Source organism: Petromyzon marinus, chromosome 54, assembly GCF_048934315.1.
Source record: "Petromyzon marinus isolate PM22_M1 ecotype Great Lakes invasive population chromosome 54, UKy_Petmar_22M1.pri1.0, whole genome shotgun sequence".
In the NCBI taxonomy this organism is placed as follows: Eukaryota; Metazoa; Chordata; class Hyperoartia; order Petromyzontiformes; family Petromyzontidae; genus Petromyzon; species Petromyzon marinus.
Window position 1 is genome coordinate 3424162 of NC_133720.1, and position 18911 is coordinate 3443072.

The 18911-nt window shown below is 53.2% G+C and overlaps 1 protein-coding gene across 2 annotated transcripts; it reads right to left on the reverse strand.

The window, feature by feature from the left end:
• Positions 1 to 988: 988 nt before the first annotated feature.
• On the reverse strand, positions 989 to 18116 carry LOC116954135 (GTP-binding protein GEM-like). Of its 2 annotated transcripts, XM_076052089.1 has the most exons (6): positions 17719 to 18116; positions 16484 to 16676; positions 9658 to 10079; positions 9217 to 9290; positions 8496 to 8703; positions 989 to 7295 (listed from the first exon to the last, which is right to left on the reverse strand). In XM_076052089.1, the coding sequence occupies exons 3-6, from the start codon at positions 10076 to 10078 to the stop codon at positions 6988 to 6990; spliced, it is 1011 nt and encodes a 336-aa protein (XP_075908204.1). In that variant the 5' UTR covers position 10079; positions 16484 to 16676; positions 17719 to 18116; the 3' UTR covers positions 989 to 6987. The 2 variants fall into 2 exon arrangements, with proteins under 2 accessions (XP_075908204.1, XP_032830495.2); XM_032974604.2 differs by lacking the exon at positions 16484 to 16676 and having other exon boundaries at positions 17719 to 18106.
• Between the last annotated feature and the right edge of the window lie 795 nt (positions 18117 to 18911).

Here is an 18911-nt window from a genome sequence, read left to right on the forward strand (position 1 = left end):
TTTTATTAACATTTTTTTTTTCCAAATAAAAGAAATTTAATGCATATTTATAAATATATCGTGGATTTTGTTTTGTTTTAGAAAATTGCACATCATCATCATCATTATTCCCATCGTCCATTTTTTTTTACAAATGGCTCAGGTGAACCGTCACGAACCCCCCCACGTTATTTTACATCTATACACATACGGCACAGCACAGCATATACAGTAAATATGTATATATATACTGCAAGTAAAAAAATATTAAAGGAGATGTGCGGGCGGGGAGGGGGGGGATCTTCCTAGACACACAAAAAAAAATCTCCCAATTTGAGAAGCGTATTTCAAAGCAATCGTTTTTCACGCGTCTGCGCCGTCCGTTTAGCGTGGAACAACCGCCACCATTAAACATGGAGCGAATTACGTGAGCGTCACCACATCCCACGGCACCCATCAACGATCCCAACCACCAGTGCATTCCAAAAACCACGACAACGTCCTTGACGGCTGGGAGCGGGGGGGGGGGGGGGCGCGGGGTGTGCGGCCCCGTTACTCCAGATAGACATTCGCTTTGGAAACAAAATCAGGGGGGGGGGGAGGGAGAGGGAGAAACCCCCGCAATCAATCGCAACGAGCACTCAAATCAGAGATGACCGGCATCTCCCCCCCCCCCCAACTTGCTTCTAATTCTAAGAAATAACATTTTTGAATGCCCCTCTTTTGAACCAAACAAATATGGAATATTCCACCACCGCAGCCCCCACCAGCCCCCCCCCCCCACCCCTTGAATAAATGGATGATTTAAAGCCCATTTAGAGGTTGCAATTCTGAAGGACAACATTTTTGGGCCAAGGTTTCTCGAAATCCAGCTCTCGCGCCCCCCCCCCCCCCACACCCACCACTGCTGCCCACATCCCAGCCCGCCGTTTTAACGCCGGGCCAATATTTCCATCTGGATGTAAACGTCACGTGCCATCGGCCACAAATGAAAACTCGGCGCGTCGGGGAGGGCAGGCGAGAAATATCATTGTTTAATATATCATATTAGGTTTGTGTGTGGGTTAGATCGCGTAAATATATAAATGTGTCGCTAAAACCCGCCACCACCCGACGCAGCCAATTAGTAGGGTTGTCACGTCAACAGAACGTGGCCAATTCGTCACTAGTACAGCACTAACCGGTGTGTTGGAGAGTAAATCCACAACATTTACAATCTGAGCACGACGTTTCGCCAGTAATAACAACCAGCTTCATCAGGCGACAGCCAGATTCGTCTTGTCGCAACCCATGATTGTCAGGCCCGACGTGCAGCGCTGTCCAGCACGTCAACAACAACAACAACAGCAGCAACAACTGCGACGTTTGAAAAGCAAGCGCTCAACTTTCTTCCGAACTGATGTTTTGTTGTTGTGTGTTAGTTTGTTGAGAGTGTCCCCTCTTCCCCACTGCCAACCTCCCTCGCCGGCACCTCCGATTAGCCACTGTTGCCTTATGCACGGACGCAAAAGAATAAGTTCAACGTAGATACACAAACAGAAACAATTAACGGACGGGTAAAACGTATATATATATTTTTTTAAAAAATCTTGGCAAGCGATCTTCGACGTGCAACGCCAGGCGCTTGTCTCCAAACCCGGAGAGAACTTCCCTCGGGGAACACAAATTCAGTTTTTGGCCACGAAAGCAGTCCCCCCCCCCACCCCCCGCGCAGTAGTAAGCAGTAGCACGAGGACGTAACAACATTCACCACGCAACCCACTGGACGCATCGCCTTGTCGATACCGCACGTACGCGCACACGCGCCGATCACATTGAAGAAAATGTCGAGCCACCCCGTTTGGCACACCGTGTCGAAAAAGTCAAAACGCCTCCCTCCCCCCTCAACCCACTAAAAAAAAATGCACAGTGTTCCGCTTTAAAGTTAATCAATCGCTGAACTTTTTTTTGCGACGAATGTTTTTGTGTGTGTGTGTGTTAGTTAGTTAGTTAAATAAGGCTTTTAAATAGCAACAGCAACAAACAAAAAAGGTAAGCGTTAGAAATATAGACACATAATTAGACCGGGGTCGGGGAACATTATGGCCTGTGATCTACCACCTCAAAGACAACCCCCCCGCCCGCCCTCCGCAGAACAATATTTATCCATCGCTGCGAGCAATCTTGGCCACACTACATCAGGGTGCTAGAGGAAACTGACGGTGGTGAGAACCCGCGCAACGACCGCTCTTATTTCAGGGCCCTAGTGGCACTGCGAGGGCCCCTCTCTCAGTGACACATGCGGGTGCTATGTGAGGGTTTTCCCCGGTTGTCACTTGCGCCCCCCACCCCTAAGTAAGGAAGAAGAGAGGAGGTTTCCTCCGGCACCACCCCCCTGCCCCCCATCCTCTCCCCACGTCCCTAGACTAAAAAATAAAAAAACTTTGTACACAAATTCTTCGCACGGCTGCGGATGCCACGGAGACGCGAGGCGAATCAGACAGCGACGAGTTCACAGGAAACAGCTCCAGCGGTGGCCTTTTTTCTTTGCAGGCAAAGCCTGAACAGGGCCACGAACTTTTAACAACAACAACAAAAACAATACCACGAGATGCTGTATATTCAAACAATTAATAATTACGCACGTTTTTTTTTTCTAAGAGCAGTCCACAAATGACGAGTGCAGTGTATGACATTCATCCAAACGTTTTCAAATCAAGATTGTTTTCACGAATAAAGTAAAAAAGAAACTCGCCACAAATGACTCAGGAGTGTTTTGCTTGTCATTTGCAGTCTACTTGAGTTATTTTACTGTCATAAAATAAACATTTTGACGGCACGGAAATACTCGCAAGCAGGGATAGTCAAGTATTCTTAAAAAAAATACTATTTTTAATTTTTACCAATAAAGTCCCACTTTGTAGCTCTTATTCAGAAGCGACCTGGGCACAAATGATAACAAAGTTGCCTAAGGTGTGGATATTTTTAACAGCCAAATACTCCGAACGCACGTCGATTCTAAAATGTGGAGGTAAAAAAATAACGGAGGACCTGGAGAAAAATTCCACGCGACCACGGGGAGAACGCGCAGACTCCAAATATACAGCAGCAGGCGTCAGGGTTGGAATCGAAGCCACGACCATCCTGTACACGAAGGCGAGGTAGTTAACATCTCGCCACCGTGATGAGAAGTGGGAACCCTCTGGCGTGAGTCCACGTTTGTCCTCAATCCCCGTGGGTCCCCCAGAGAAGATCCCTTTTACAGCCCCTTGCTTTTGGAAGAACTCTCGACGAGGGACGCCAAAAGATCGCCAAAAAAAGGTGAAAAGCATCCGTCGCGAGGATCGTCAACACTCGTCTTCTATGGATGACCCGTGAAGGCAAACCGCGCTGAGAACGCGATGAAGGATCGTGGTCGCCAGCGACAATGCCGTTGGTAGAGCAAAGGAAACCCACGGGGAACGTGAGCAGTGCGCGTCGCGGGGAAATGCGTCGGCCGGAGAGGGATTGGCAGAATTTACTTTCACGGAGTTGGGAAGGGGGTGGAAAAAAAAAACCGAGGGGCGGACAGCGGAAAGGGATGGCGGAGATGAAAGCGTACAAATTCGGAGGCCACTCGCGTGGACAAGGAACGTCATAAAAGGTGGAGAAAATGGAACAATAAAAGTGGACCAGCAAGTTACAGGCCGACGACAACTTGGATGGACGGCATAACGAGTCCCTGGCATGGACATTTGGTAATTTTTTATTTAAAAGCACGATGGATTTAGTTTGAGAAAAAAATCAACATTGCATCTTGAGGTTAGGTTGTAGGTTTCTTTTAAATTATCCTCAGGTGGATTAGATGCAGACAGAGGATGGGGGGGAGGAAGGGGGCAGAGGATGTTGGTGATGTCACACCAAACAAGCAGGCGATCTATTTTTCGCCCGGAAAATACACGGGGCTTCATAACCTCCAATGACGCACAGACCAGACTCAGCACGCACGAGAGATAATTGCACGCGGTAATCTTGGGTTTTGCACAAAGTCTGCGCAGTTTTTTTAAGCTCTCCTATCCGTGGGCTGTCATTTCAACCCTTTTCATTGGACGGATTTGGGTTCCCAAATCCGTCCAATTCCAACGGCTAAAAACGTATTACGTTTTTGTTTAAAGCTAAAATAATTCGCATTCCGCTAATTATACGACAACGCCCGAGTCTTGAGACTCAGTTTCAGGAGGGTCATGTTTTGTGTGCGTGGCCAATTCTTTTTGCCATTGTATATTTTTAGTGCAGTAGGAAATCAGAAGGACAAAGAGCAACCCCACATATGCAGTGCATGAGACTCTAAACTAAACTAATTTTTTTTTTATTTTACAATGGCCCACTGAGCTATATGGCTCTTATTTTTCAGTAGCGATGTGGCCACAAATGATAGCTCAACGAAGTGGCTTATCACGTGGAAATGTATAGCAGGAAAATACTCCACATGCGCGACTGTCTGTTCTAAAATGTGGAGGGAAAAATTGGAGGAACTGGAGAAAAATCCACGCGACCACGGGGAGAAAGGACACGCAAACTCCAAATCATACAGCAGGCGTCAGGGTCGGGTTCGAACCCACGACCTCCTGTATAGCAGGCGAGGTATTTCACATCTCCTGGCCACCCTGGCACCTACTCAACCGGATTAGTTTCACACGTAGTAGTCTTTTGCGACCAATATTCATAAGAAGTTTTTTTGGGTTAGATCGCGTAAATATCTAAATGTGTCGTTAAACCCGCCACCACACAAAACAGCCAACAAGTAAGGATTGTCACGTAAACAGAACATGCCCTCACCCCCCACTTTGCGCAAGAGCGCAGAAGCGTGGTCACCACATTTACGCCTCGATACAAGGAACTGAACAGGTGGACTTCTCCACAAATCTGATGAAGCTCGTTGTAATTACTGGCGAAACGTCGTACTTAGATTGTGAATGCTGTGGCTTGACTCTCCAACACACCGGTTAGTGCTGTACTAGTGACGAATTGGCCACGTTCTGTTTACGTGACAACCCTTACTAGTTGGCTGTGTCGGGTGGTGGCGGGTTTAACGACACATTGATATATTTACGCGATCTAACCCAAAAAGAAAACTCTATTATCAACCGGATTACTCCCGCGGTTTGTAATCAACGATGAGACGCCTTCTTCACAGTGTCCGTTACAGAAACCCGCCGCCGTCGCCCGCGAGAGTGGACTGTCGCGCCGCGCGCCGGCGTCATCGCGCACATTAAAGCCAAATTCGAAAATCGGTACCGCACCTTAACTCAATTGGGATTACACACACCTACCAGACTAATGACCCAGGTGGCTCTTGCAACTAAGACCATCCTGGTCTAACGAGCTCTCACCCAGGTCCAACCACGACAAACTAGGACTGCCCACTTCACCAGTTCACATGCCAAAACCTACTTGCTGTACTTGCCTCTCACCAGGCGCCATACCTGCATGATCCACCAACCCCTGCAGTTTTTTTCTTTTCTTTTTTGCGACTCTCTCAAGTTGCCCTGTTCACATTCTGCCGATTGCATCTTCCCGCCGACCCTTTGACGCCTCGCCTGCAAACAAAAGGAGGTCACCGGCCCGTTGGGAAAGTGGCATCCTTCTGTTGTGCGGCCCAGGGGTCACTCGAAGACATCTCAGAAGCAGCTCTGGGATATCCGCTTCCGTGGGGCCGCTTCTCTAATACGAAGGGCTGCACTGCTCTGAAAGCGTTGCAAATCGTTTATTTGTTTCGTCACGTGACACGAAAAAGCACGGTTAGGATAAAATTGGTGGGTGGGTGGGTGGAATCGTTAATTAAAGACAAATATTTGTTTTAAAAGGTAACCGATTAGGACCCAGTTATTACACTGGCGACCATCTGTTGTTAAGTCACACACCCCTACAGCACAAAAGGTGGACTCGCCAAAAAGAGCAACAGGTTGAACCAAAAAGGGTTCAATTTGGGCAAGTTCAAGAGGACAGGCAGACGGGGGGAGGGGGGGGGGGGGAAGGCAAAGATGTAAAAAAAAATAACCCGAGATATTTGTGTTTCCCATATTAAATTATAAACGCGTTTCACATCCAAGCAGGCTATTGGGACCCAAAGGGCCACTCAATAATCTACAGTGTTTATTATTATATTTTTTTCACTGAAAACGTATAAATGTAAAAGTTTTGAAATTCGAACACCAATACGTCTTGTGGTTCTTATAAAAGAATGTAGAAAATAATCCGACGTAAATAAAACCCGCATGCAGTGTACATCTATTAACTTTCATAGCAATGAGATATATTGTATTTTTTTTAGGGGCGTTTAAAATATTATTATAATCGTGCGTGCGCACGTGATGCCTCATTGCCGTGCATTTGTAATTGTGGGGGGGGGGAAGGGGGGGGGCACAGTGGTTCATGACCTGAGTTTGATTCCTGGCCGTGGCTAACTACGGTGAGGGGCGACGTCGGCCTTCGGCGTCTCCCCAAAGTTGACGGAGCCCAAAGTGAGTGCCTGGCGCAACGCGCAAACGTCGGGGCTGGGCGAGACGAAAAAACAGTGGAACGAACGCGGCACCGTCCCAGGGGGGGGGGGGGGGAGGGGGGGGGACCTTGGTGCTCATTGCGCACGCGAGCGCCCTAGGTCCGCTCGTCAGCGTCGCCCGCACATCCCTTGCATCCCCCGCGTCTGTGTGAATCTGCGCGTCCCAGCGCACGCCGGCGGGCGAGCTCACCGGCACGCGCTCACGCATCCGTCTGCACGTCCGCACGCGCGTGTGTCCACACACTGGCTTTTCCCACCTGCCCCCCCCCCCCCCCCAGGATGTGTGTGCGCGTGCGTATGTTTGTCCCCGACGCGTCCCCGTGTCCCCCCCCCCCCCACCCCCCGTGCGTGTTATGTTTCCCCAAGTGTCTCCCTGCATCTCCGTGTCTCCCCGTGTGTCCCCTGCATTCTCCAAGCGCGTCCACGTGTGCGCGCGCACGACGCATCCCCCCATGCTGGCGTGCGCTTGCCCGCCTCCCGCCGCCCCTCTACGGGACGGAGAGGTCGTGGCACGACTTGGACTTGGCCCTCACCGACGACAGCCTCCCGAAGCGTCCGAGCAGCCTACGGGCCCGCTCGCCCAGGCTGGGCCTCCGGGCGCCGGCGGCTCCGGACGCGTCGCCGTCCCGGGCCCCGCCCGGGACGGCCTCGGCGGGCCCGGCGGAGCCGCCGCGGCCGCTGCGGCGCAGGCGGACCTGGCGCACGGCGCCGTGCAGGAGCTCCTCGGCGTTGTGGTGGAGCGGCACGGACGTCTCGATGAATTTGCAGTCGAGCAGCAGCGCCACGGCTCGGCCCTCTGGTGTGGTGATGCCGGGGGGGGGGGGGCGGCGGGGAGAGGAGGAAGGGAGGGGGGGGGGGCAATCGGAATGTTTATTTATAGTGCAGGAGGAATCCGATGAGCTGTAAAGCTTTCTTTCACAGGTGTCCAGTTGGGGCGGGTCGGAACGTTACAACAACAACAACAGTGACAAAAACACGATTGGTGTGCAGGGTTCAAGAAAGGTCAACAAGTCACCCAAAGACAAAACTAAACCATCCCCATCCTACGCTTTGGTTTTATTCGGTAAAGTCACGTAGGTAAAATAAAATAAAACAAAAATAATTAAATCACGACGTTTCGGAGGCAACGCAAAGCTTCCGTCTTCAGGTGGAAAAGTCAACACAGAATATGTGTCAGGAGTACAGTTCAGAGACGACCTGGATTATATACAGGTTGAGGGTGGCGGGGAGGAGTCAGCAAGGGGGCGTGGGTGGGTGGGAGTGCTGGGATAAGTTACCCTTTCATAGGGATCAAAGGAGCACTTGCCCTGAAACGGTGAAGCAGGAGGTTAAGGGAGGGGGGAGGAGTCAGCAAGGGGGCGTGAGTGGGTGGGAGGCAAAGCCCCGCTGACGTATTAACAACGTATTGTGCAGAAGCGACCTGGCCACCACAAATGATGGCTCAACAACAAAGTGACTTCTTATTCGGGCATTTATAGCAGCGAAATAATCTCAACGGCGGTGGTGGTGGTGGTGGGTGTCGGGGTGGGGGCGGGGGCCGCGGGCGGGGGCTGGGGTGGGGGCCGGGGGTGGGGGCTGGGGGTTAATTCCAGCGCAGTCGAGCGGAATCCAACGGGAAATCGTTGAGCGGGGCTCTCGGTGTCATCCTGGCGTTCGTGCGGCCCTTGGGATTACTCGCAAATTCATTCGTGCGTTCGATCGCCAATCTGTCAGTTTATAAACTCTCTGTCAATTCAGCAATCGGTCAGTCCAGGAGGACTCCATAGGCAGAAATGTCGCCAATTGTATGATCTGTTCTTAATAACAACAACAACAAAAAAATGATTGGCACGATGACGACGCGCACAACGACAGACGCCGGCCCGCGGTGGATGAAGAACGTCCGCCCGCGTGCTCTCTCCCCAGCCGCGCAAACGCGCGACAAGGGCGGCACTTCAAGCTCCGACGTCGAGAAAAAAACCCAGAAGACCCCAAACCCCCCCCCCAAGCTGCCCACCTTCGACGGAGACCTCTCGCGAGCGCGCCAGGTCGCTCTTGTTGCCCACGAGGATGAGGGCGGCGGTGCGGGGGTGCGGCCGCGCCCGGCGCACCAGTGAGCCCAGCTCGGCGGCACGGTCCAGCGACGAGCGCTCCGTCACCGAGAAGACGAGCAGGAACGCGTCGCCCAGCTGGAGGCTCTGCTCGCGGAACCACGCGCTCTCATCCTGCACGCGCGCAGGGACGAGGTGGGGGGCACGGGGACGGGGGGATAGGGGGACACGAGAAGACAAAGGGGGGTAGGGTTATAGGGGGATCGGAGAGCAGGGGTTTGGGGATCGGGTCACGGTTAGGGCTATGGGATAGGATTAGGGTTTAGATGGCAATTGTGTGTAGAGGATTAACAGGTTCGGGCGAGCGGTTAGAATGAAGTTTAGGGCGTTGGAGAGAATTGATGGCTTACGGTGATGTGTTAGGTTAAGGTTATGGTTCATTACTTTGTGTTACGTGGTTAAATCCTAAGAGTCAAGGGGATTAGAGCTGGCGCCAGCCCTGGGCGTTGTGGTGTCATCGTTCCGCGCACTGGGCGCTCTCGAGTAAAACTCGGGTTTGGAGGTGCACAGGCCGGAGCTGTGCGTCTACCGCGCGCTTGCACCGCTGGAGGGCGCACGCGCGGGTCAGCCGTGCCCTATCCACTGCTGGACGCAGGCAAGAACAAAGAGAAAGGCGCGCAACGGTACCTGGTCCCACGTGTCGAGGATGACGACCGTCGCCTCGTTGCCGTCGACAGACACGGTCCGCTCGTACGTGTCCTCTGCGCGACAACGCGCACGCACACGCCAAAGACAAAGATCCCCCTTGTAGCCTTGACAGACTTGTTGGGGCAAGTGCTGTTAGCGAGTGGCACCTAATGAAAGCCTGGCACGGCACACGATGGGGGTGGGTGGCCAGCACCACGCCCGGCCGCCTTTGTCTCCCCGGTGGTGATGCTTTTACGCACCGCACCGGGTACTCGTTTGAGGCCGAGTCGACCTAGGGGAGGCCCAGGACCGGTTCAGACAATCGTCGCCGGTGTTGTTGGCCGTGAGCGGGAACTGAACTCGGGTCGCCGGGTTCGTGGCGCTGACCACTACACTACCGCTCCCCGCACACGCGCACAGACACCACGCGGCACCACGCACCCAAGTCGGCCTCCCAGTCGGAGCCCATGGCGTCCTCGCTGCCAGCCAGCACGCACGCCAGGCTCGACTTGCCCACGCCGGCGTCCCCCAGCAGCAGCACGCGGTACACGGCGCCCGCCGCCTCCGTGCTGCCCCCCGACAGCACCGAGTCGGCCGACTCGGACGACCAGCTGCTGCGGTGCTCCCCCGCCGACGCCGACGCCGCGGAGGAGCGAGCCGGCACCCCGCCTCCTCCTCCTCCTCCGCCACTGGGGCCCCGGGCGCCGGCCGCCGCCGCCCTGCCGGGGTCGAGGCCGTCGGGGGGGCAGGCGCGCTGCTGCAGGGCGGCGCTCTGCCGTCGGCGCTGGTGCGCCAGGGGCAGCGGGGTGCTGCCTCGCCTCCTCTCCAGGCTGCGCAGCTTGTCCGACTTGTGCAGAGTCATCCTGCACGCGGGCACCACCCGTCGCGACAGAGATCACCCGGCGTCACCCTCGCGGGCCCAGACACCCGGCGTCACCCTCGCTGTGCCAGACACCCGGCGTCACCCTCGCGGGCCCAGACACCCGGCGTCACCCTCGCTGTCCCAGACACCCGGCGTCACCCTCGCGGGCCCAGACACCCCGGCGTCACCCTCGCGGGCCCAGACACCCGGCGTCACCCTAACCGATAAATATTTTAGTTTTATTTTACCAGGTACGGCCTGGTAAAAATGACAGCTCAACGAAGTGGCCTATCATTGCGTGGAAATGCATAGCATTAGCCAACTACTATAAAACGCGTGATGTTGATTCGATAATGCCGAGGGAGAAACCGGAGGTCCCGGTGGACGCAATCTCCAGAGCTGCGTCACCCTCGTCATCCCAGCCCCGCGGGCGTGTGGGGTCCACTTCGAGGACACGCTTATTTGTGTGTTTAGTTTGTAGTCCTTACCCCGCACCTCCGATTCGCACGGTTGGCTAGGAACGTTGCGAGAGAAGTTCAACGCGCAGACACTCAGCAGACACAGAATCCTAACTAGGCGGGCCCTCGCCTGTCTGCCTCTCACCGCTTCTCCCTCCCCTCCACGCACTCCAAACTCTCCACTCTCGCTGCTCCCCCCTCCCATTCACATCACTCTCCAAACTCTCCCCTCTCACCTCCTTCTAATCCCCTTGACGAACTCTCCGCTCCAGCACTCGAGGCTTTCTCTCGAAGACCTCAGTCAACCTTCGCTCGGAGGGGGAAGGGAAGACGAGGGGGGTGGGGGTGGGGGGGTCGCTAATTCTCTTCTGCTGACCCCATGGTGGCCTCTAACTCCCTTTCCACAGCGGTTCGTGCAGTAGACTCCCTGCTCGTGGTCAGTTCTGGGCTCAAGACATTGTTTGAAAAACAAAAACAAAAACTAAACGGCATCTTATTTTACCAGGTAAGACCCACTGGGCTGTACAGCTCTTATTTCAGAAGAGATGTGGCCACAAATGAAACGAAGTCGCTCATCGTCACCGCGTGGAAATTTATAGCAGCAGCCAAATGACTCTAAACGCGTGATGTTGATTCGAAAATGTGAAGGGAAACGCCAGAGCACCTGGAGAAAAGTCCACTCGACCACGGGGAGAGTGTGAGAAATGCGAACTCCATATATATAGGCGTCAGGGTCTGGATCGAAGCCACGCACGGTGGGGGGGGGGGGGGCACGGGGGGGGGGTCGCAGGCCACTTCGCACGCCGACCGCCAACTGAAGTGCGCCATAGGAACGTGGAATTTCCATGGAGCCGAGCGGCGCCGCTCGTTGCCAAGGCTCGTCGAGCGAGGAGCCGTGCACGGCGAGGCGTGACGCGATGCGAGAAATCGCGCGGCGAGGTGCCGAGTCGATGCGAGTGACACTTCACTGCTACCGGCGGCGCCACTTAAGCCACCAATAATTATCGCAGCCGCTCTCGCAGGCGACGAGAGCGGCGCGTCCCACGAGTCGCGTTGTTGCTGCTGGGGGGGGGGGGGGGCTGCAGAGGAGCGGTGGCGCAGTGGTTAGCGCACCGCAATTACGCAGCCCCCGGGCTCGATCCCAGACCACGGCTGACGTCAGTGGCGAGTGATAACCTCCCGCCTGACGTCACCGACGCGCACGGTGGTGGTGAAGTATGGTCGGTCGCACGTCTGACACTGTGGACGTGGAAATCGATGCCCGTTGTCACTGCGATACTCTGCATTGGCGGTGGTGCTTAAGCACAAACCAAATCAAGGCTTTCGTCAATAGCACCGCCTATTGAATAATAATAATACTACTGATGTGTTCCCTTTAGGGCAGTGTACTCGATGAATCATTCGAGGCTTTTAGTATAAATTGTCATTGTTATTGTCCACGGTGAATCTGTTCTCCCTTGTCTGCCGTCGAGATGATGGAGACTCCTGTGGCTGCTGACGGAGCCACCTCCCCACCACCACCGCCACCGTTCTCTCCATCCCTGCACAGAGCCCCCCCACCCCCCACTCGCCCCCCCCGGCCCCCGCTCACGCCCCCCCCCCCCCGTGCATGCGGGATGAGTCAGCCTGAAGAGTCAGCCTTGAGTAGACACTCACCCCCAGCAACAATGTGCGACTCTTCAGCCTCGTGTGTGTGTGTGTGTGGTGTCTAGTGTGGTGTGTCTAGTGTGGTGTGTGTGTGGTGTGTGTGGTGTCTAGTGTGGTGTGTCTATTGTGGTGTGTGTGTGGTGTGTGTGGTGTTTAGTGTCGTGTGTGTGTGGTGTGTGTGTGGTGTGTTTAGTGTGGTGTGTGTGTGGTACGTGTGGTGTGTGTGTGTGATGTGTGTGCGTGTGGTGTGTGTGCGGTGTGTGTGGTGTGTCTGTGTGGTGTGTGTGTGGTGCGTGGTGTGTATGCGTGTGGTGTGTGTGCGGTGTGTGTGTGTGGTGTGTGTGGTACGTGTGGTGTGTGTGATGTGTGTGCGTGTGGTGTGTGTGATGTGTGTGCGTGTGGTGTGTGTGCGGTGTGTGTGTGTGTGGTGTGTGTGTGTGTGGTGTGTGTGCGTGTGGTGTGTGTGCGGTGTGTGTGTGTGGTGTGTGTGTGTGGTGCGTGGTGTGTGTGTGTGTGGTGTGTGTGTGCGGTGTGTGTGTGTGGTGTGTGTGTGTGGTGCGTGGTGTGTGTGTGGTGCGTGGTGTGTGTGTGGTGTGTGTGCGTGTGGTGTGTGTGTGGTGTGTGGGTGTAGTGGTGCAGCGGTGAGCGCGCTCGATTCTCACTCACGGCCAACACCAGTGACCATTATCTGAACCGGTCCTGAGTCTCCCCTAGGTCGACTCAGCCTCAAAAGAGCATGAGTACCTGGTGTGCTGTGTAAACATCGCCACTGGGGAGACAAAGACGGCCGGGCGTGGTGCTGGCCACCCACCCCCTCGTGTTCCCTGCCGGCCTTCATGGATACTCGTTAACAGCACTTGCCCCATACGTCTGTTCAGGCTAGACGGGGGATATTTGTCTTGGTATGCGTGTCGGTGCTTCGAGTGGCCTCGTTCGTCTAACATGGAGCGTGCAATACGCGCAGCATCAGGCACGTGTGCATGTGTGTGGCATATGCACGACACACACACGTGTGCATGTTTGTGGCATATGAACGACACATACACGTGTGTGTGTGTGTGGCATCACAGCAGTGCATTGACAAAAGTGCTTAAAATTACAATTATTGTTCAAATGTAGCTTGCAAAATTAGCCCTCATATGCGGCCCATTAAGCTGTCAATCACCACGTGCAGCAATGGTATGCATGAGAACTGTGAGGGCCAGCCGTTCCTAATCCGTGACCCCCCACAGTAAACACAGAACACACCGATACACAACGTGACTCAAATGCCTTACTAAAACAGAACACACCGATACACCACGTGACACAAATGCCTCACTAGCACAGAACACACTAACACACCACGTGACTCAATTGCCTCACTAACACAGAACACACCAATACACCACGTGACACAAATGCCTCACTAGAACAGAACACACCAATACACCACGTGACACAAATGCCTTACTAGCACAGAACACACTAACACACCACGTGACTCAAATGCCTCACTAGCACAGAACACACTAACACACCACGTGACTCAAATGCCTCACTAGCACAGAACACACTAACACACCACGTGACACAAATGCCTCACTAGCACAGAACGCACCAATACACCACGTGACACAAATGCCTTACTAGCACAGAACACACTAACACACCACTTGACTCAAATGCCTCACTAGCACAGAACACACTAACACACCACGTGACACAAATGCCTCACTAACACAGAACACACCGATACACCACGTGACACAAATGCCTCACTAGCACAGAACACACCGATACACCACGTGACACAAATGCCTTACTAGCACAGAACACACTAACACACCACGTGACACAAATGCCTCACTAGCACAGAACACACCGATACACCACGTGACACAAATGCCTTACTAGCACAGATCACACTAACACACCACGTGACACAAATGCCTCACTAACACAGAACACACTAACACACCACGTGACACAAATGCCTCACTAACACAGAACACACTAACACACCACGTGACTCAAATGCCTCACTAACACAGAACACACTAACACACCACGTGACACAAATGCCTCACTAACACAGAACACACCGATACACCACGTGACACAAATGCCTCACTAGAACAGAACACACTAACACACCACGTGACTCAAATGCCTCACTAGCACAGAACACACTGATACACCACGTGACACAAATGCCTCACTAGAACAGAACACACCGATACACCACGTGACACAAATGCCTCACTAGCACAGAACGCCCCGATACACCACGTGACACGAATGCCTTACTAGCACAGAACGCACCAATACACCACGTGACACAAATGCCTTACTAGCACAGAACACACTGATACACCACGTGACACAAATGCCTCACTAGCACAGAACGCACCAATACACCACGTGACACAAATGCCTTACTAGCACAGAGCACACTAACACACCGTGACACAAATGCCTTACTAGCACAGAACACACTGATACACCACGTGACACAAATGCCTCACTAGCACAGAACGCACCAATACACCACGTGACACAAATGCCTTACTAGCACAGAGCACACTAACACACCACGTGACACAAATGCCTTACTAGCACAGAACACACTGATACACCACGTGACACAAATACCTCACTAGCACAGAGCACACTAACACACCACGTGACACAAATGCCTTACTAGTACAGAACACGCCGATACACCACGTGACACAAATGCCTTCCCAACACCGCATTGGCTCGGGACGTGAACGCGTAGCCCTAACAACCTCGAGGTTGGGGGGGGGGGGGCCGTGGTCTTAATTGGGGGGCCCGGCCATAACAACAATAACAACAAGGTTAAGAACCAATTCTCCAATGCTCCAGATGTGACTATCCCACACAGGTCGTCATAGTCGATGCGACGATCCGCGGTTGTATTTGGGGCGGATCACGTGGTGGTGGTGGTGGTGGTGGTAGTTTTTTTGCTGAATGCCGACATTCTTGTCAATAGCTCTCCACCACCCGACTTTGATCGTCACGTCTTGACAAGACGCGTGGACACGCAGGCACGTGTCCTACCGTTTACTACCGCGGCGTGTACTGCCGTTTATCGTCGACCATGGACTATCCACTGCTGGATGAAGGCCTCCCCGCCACAAATCCATCGCCGTCCGGTAGGGGGCGTCGCGACAGCACACTCTTATGGTGTATTTTTTTAAAGTGATTTTTTTTATCTTGCCCATAAATTTGCACTCCTATCATGTTTTCTTTTTAAATTGCTTGTTGTTGCGACGTTCTGAACCCCGATGCCCCCTACCGGACATCTGTGAGAGAAACAAAAAAAATAGCTCATCGGATTACTCCTCCGGTGCAAGTCAAAAAAAGATTCCAAATGATCGCTCCGTCTCCGCTCCGAGCGGAAATTCTCCTGGCGCGCTCCGTCTCGCGGCTGCCGTTCCGTGGCTAGTCTCGCCCACCGACTATCCATCACTCACTCCTGCTGTGGCGACGCGTCGCTTCCCAAAGTCCCCACTCAAACACGTTTCCTTCACGTCAGGCGCATGGTGTCGTTCATAAATGTGCGCGCTTTTTAATAACGTGCCAATGCACGTCGTTAAAATCGTGTTGTTGCTGTTGTTGTTCGGGAAAAATGGAAGGAACCGGTAAATAGAGGAAGACCTAACAGACGACGATATAAGAGATTGGTGTCAGAATGATGTGGCCACGACTTGAGCCACATTGGCCCAAGATAGAGGACGGTGGAAAGAAATGAGGAAGTGTGCAGTGGACACTACTACGGGCTATCTGCCCATGGAGCTTGATATCTCAGAATCGTACTGGAGGTATCCGATGAGCTACAAAGCTGTTTCACACAGATAGCTAAGCCACGTGTTCCTCTTTCGGTATCTCAATATACGATGATTCCAAGAACGCCGATCGCGCGCTCTCTCTCTCTCTCTCGACGCGGTCGTAACACTTTGAAATCTCGTCGGGGATATTTCCCATCCATGTGAACAAATTTCATCCATTTACTGCACAAAACATTTGAGCCATACTGGCACAAGAAGGGAAGTGGAAAAAAAATGACGACATTTGCAGTGGATGCCACGGGGAAATCAGCCCATGGATCGTGATGATGATGACGATGATGACACTAACATCACAGCACACACACCGCAATTCTCACCCTAACCAGACTGGCATCAAGCTCGTCGACGATATTCCCAGGATTATAAGACGCTCTGGAAAGTTAAGACTTGCCCCAAATGTTGGGGGTGGAGATGGTTCAGTGTCACGGTGGCGAGATGTTAACTACCTCGCCTGGTGTACAGGGGGTCGTGAGTTCGATCTCGACCCTGAAGATGATTGAGTTTGGCTGTTCCTTCTCTCTCCGTGGCCGTGTGGATAAAATCTCCACGTGATGAAGACGATGGTAAGCCACTTGGTTGAGCTATCATTCGTGGCCAGGTCGATTCTGAAAAAGGGCTAGACAGCTCAGTGGGCCTTACCTGGTAAAAAAAAAAATTGTTCAGTTTTAAATTTTGATTTAAAGCTTTCGTGACTGCAGTAATTCATATTCTTAGTTGTTTCGGTAAAGTCACGTTGAAGGGAAACAACAAAATAATAAAATATATATAAAACAATAAAAAAATCTCACGACGTTTCGACCATAACTCAACACACCTGAAGACGACCGTTTGAGTTATGGTCGAAACGTCGTGAGAATTTTTTTATTGTTTTATATATATTTTATTATTTTATTGTTTCCCTTCAACGTGACTTTACCGAAAAAACTAAGAATATGTTCAGTTTTAGTTTAGTCAATTGAGTAGTACGAATCTAGTGACACAAGCACACGCCTCCTGCATTCTGAAACGCGTCTTATAATCCGGAAAACGCAGTTGCGTCTTGTATCCGCCGTACAGAATTGCGGAAATCTCTCCATCTCTCGCAGAACGAATTAAATAAAAACCCGATCCGCTAAAATAATCATCACCGAATATGATATCGCGTACGAGTGCACACCCCTCCCCCCTCCCCACATTGCGTCTGCAAATGTTGCACACAGACAGCACCGTTGTCAATCCACTGCTGGATGAAGTCCTCGATCCCACACGGCTGTGTCGCGATCGTGGGGTGGGTGGAGATCGTTTGACCATACTTCACCGCGCACGCCGCTCGCCAGGCGCGACTTGGCAACGATGCGACTCGGTGTGTGACAATCACTCGCCAAACGGACGTGAAGCCGTGGCCGAGATTCGAACTAGGGTCGCCGTAGCCGTTTTTGTTGCTGTTGCTGCTGCAACAATGACACGCGCGCGCGCGCGCACAAGGCCCCGTCGCCCGAAACGTCGCCCACGATACGATTTCTTTCCTTTTCAGGCCATGGCGTTATTTGGACGCGCGCGTTGCGTTACGTGGGCTCGCGTCATTTGTGGTCGCGCGCCACAGCCAACGCGACAGCACCGAAAACGGGTGCCTTTCAAACTTTGCAGCCGCGCGGTGCATTCGGCCGAGGTGCGATTCGAATGCGTTGAAAGTGGCACTTACTTGGAGTGGGCGAACGAGGCTCGGCCGGACGACGGGTGACCGTAAATGGGCGACCACCGTTGGAGCACACAGCACCAGGTGCACGCGTGGTGTATCCTTGTGGCTCACAACTACCCTGGCGTGCACTCAACGCTCTCTCCCTCCCCGCGTCTCTGGAAGATGTGTCGCCTGTTACTTGGCACGCGCGCACCGACGCAACACCCCGTAAGGTACAGCGGACCCTCGACCGTAGATGCTCTCGACCCAAACTGCGCTCTTGATCGACTGCGCTTGTAGACTACAAACCCACAGGTGGCTGTTGCTGCTGCACTGACTCACAGCCCCAAAAGCACCTCGGTTGCTTTCACTCCGCCTCTCTCTCTCTCTCCTTCTCCTCTGCGCTCTGAGTTTTATACTGGCGAGCGAGAGAGAGAGTGGGGGTGTGTGAGTGGGTGGGTGAGTGAGTGGGGGGTAAGAGAGAGAGTGGGGTGAGTATTGGGGGAGGAGGGATGCGTGTCCAACCCCCCCCCCTCCCTCAATCTCACCCCCCTCCACTCCGCGAACACAGCCCTGATTAAACTGCACAGGATCGCGTCTGCGCACGGAATCCCATCACCACCTCCAAAGGTTCCCCGTATAGTCTCAACAGACTGTTGGGGCAAGTGCTGTACAGGGAGCAACTTACAAAGGCCGCGCACAGCACACGAAGGGGGTGGTGATGTTGGCCAGAGTCAACGAGCGGCCGCCGATGTTTACACACCGCACCAAGGTGCTAATTTAAGGCTGAGTCGACCTAGGAGAGGTCCGTTTGAGATATCAGCCACTGTTTTTGGGTCGTGAGCAGGAATTGAACTCGTTTTTTGGGGTTCGTAGAGTAGTGCGCTAACAACTACCCCCCCCCCCAACACACACACACACGGACCCCCACAACAATGTACTTTTGTCGGTAATTAAGGAGCATTATCAAGTGTCAGCATGACGCCCGGCTCACACCGAGTGGATGTTCTGATTCTGAATGTGTGTTGTGTCTGTGTGTGGGCCTCCCCTACGTAGACTCAGCCTCAAATCAGCACCTGGGGCGATGCGTACGCATCAGCGCTTGGAAGACAAAGGTGGCCGGGGCGTGGTTCTGGCCTACATCACCCTCTCGTGCTGTGCTTTAATAGGTGCTCGCGAACGCCACTTGCCCCAACAGTCTGTTGAAGGCTACATGG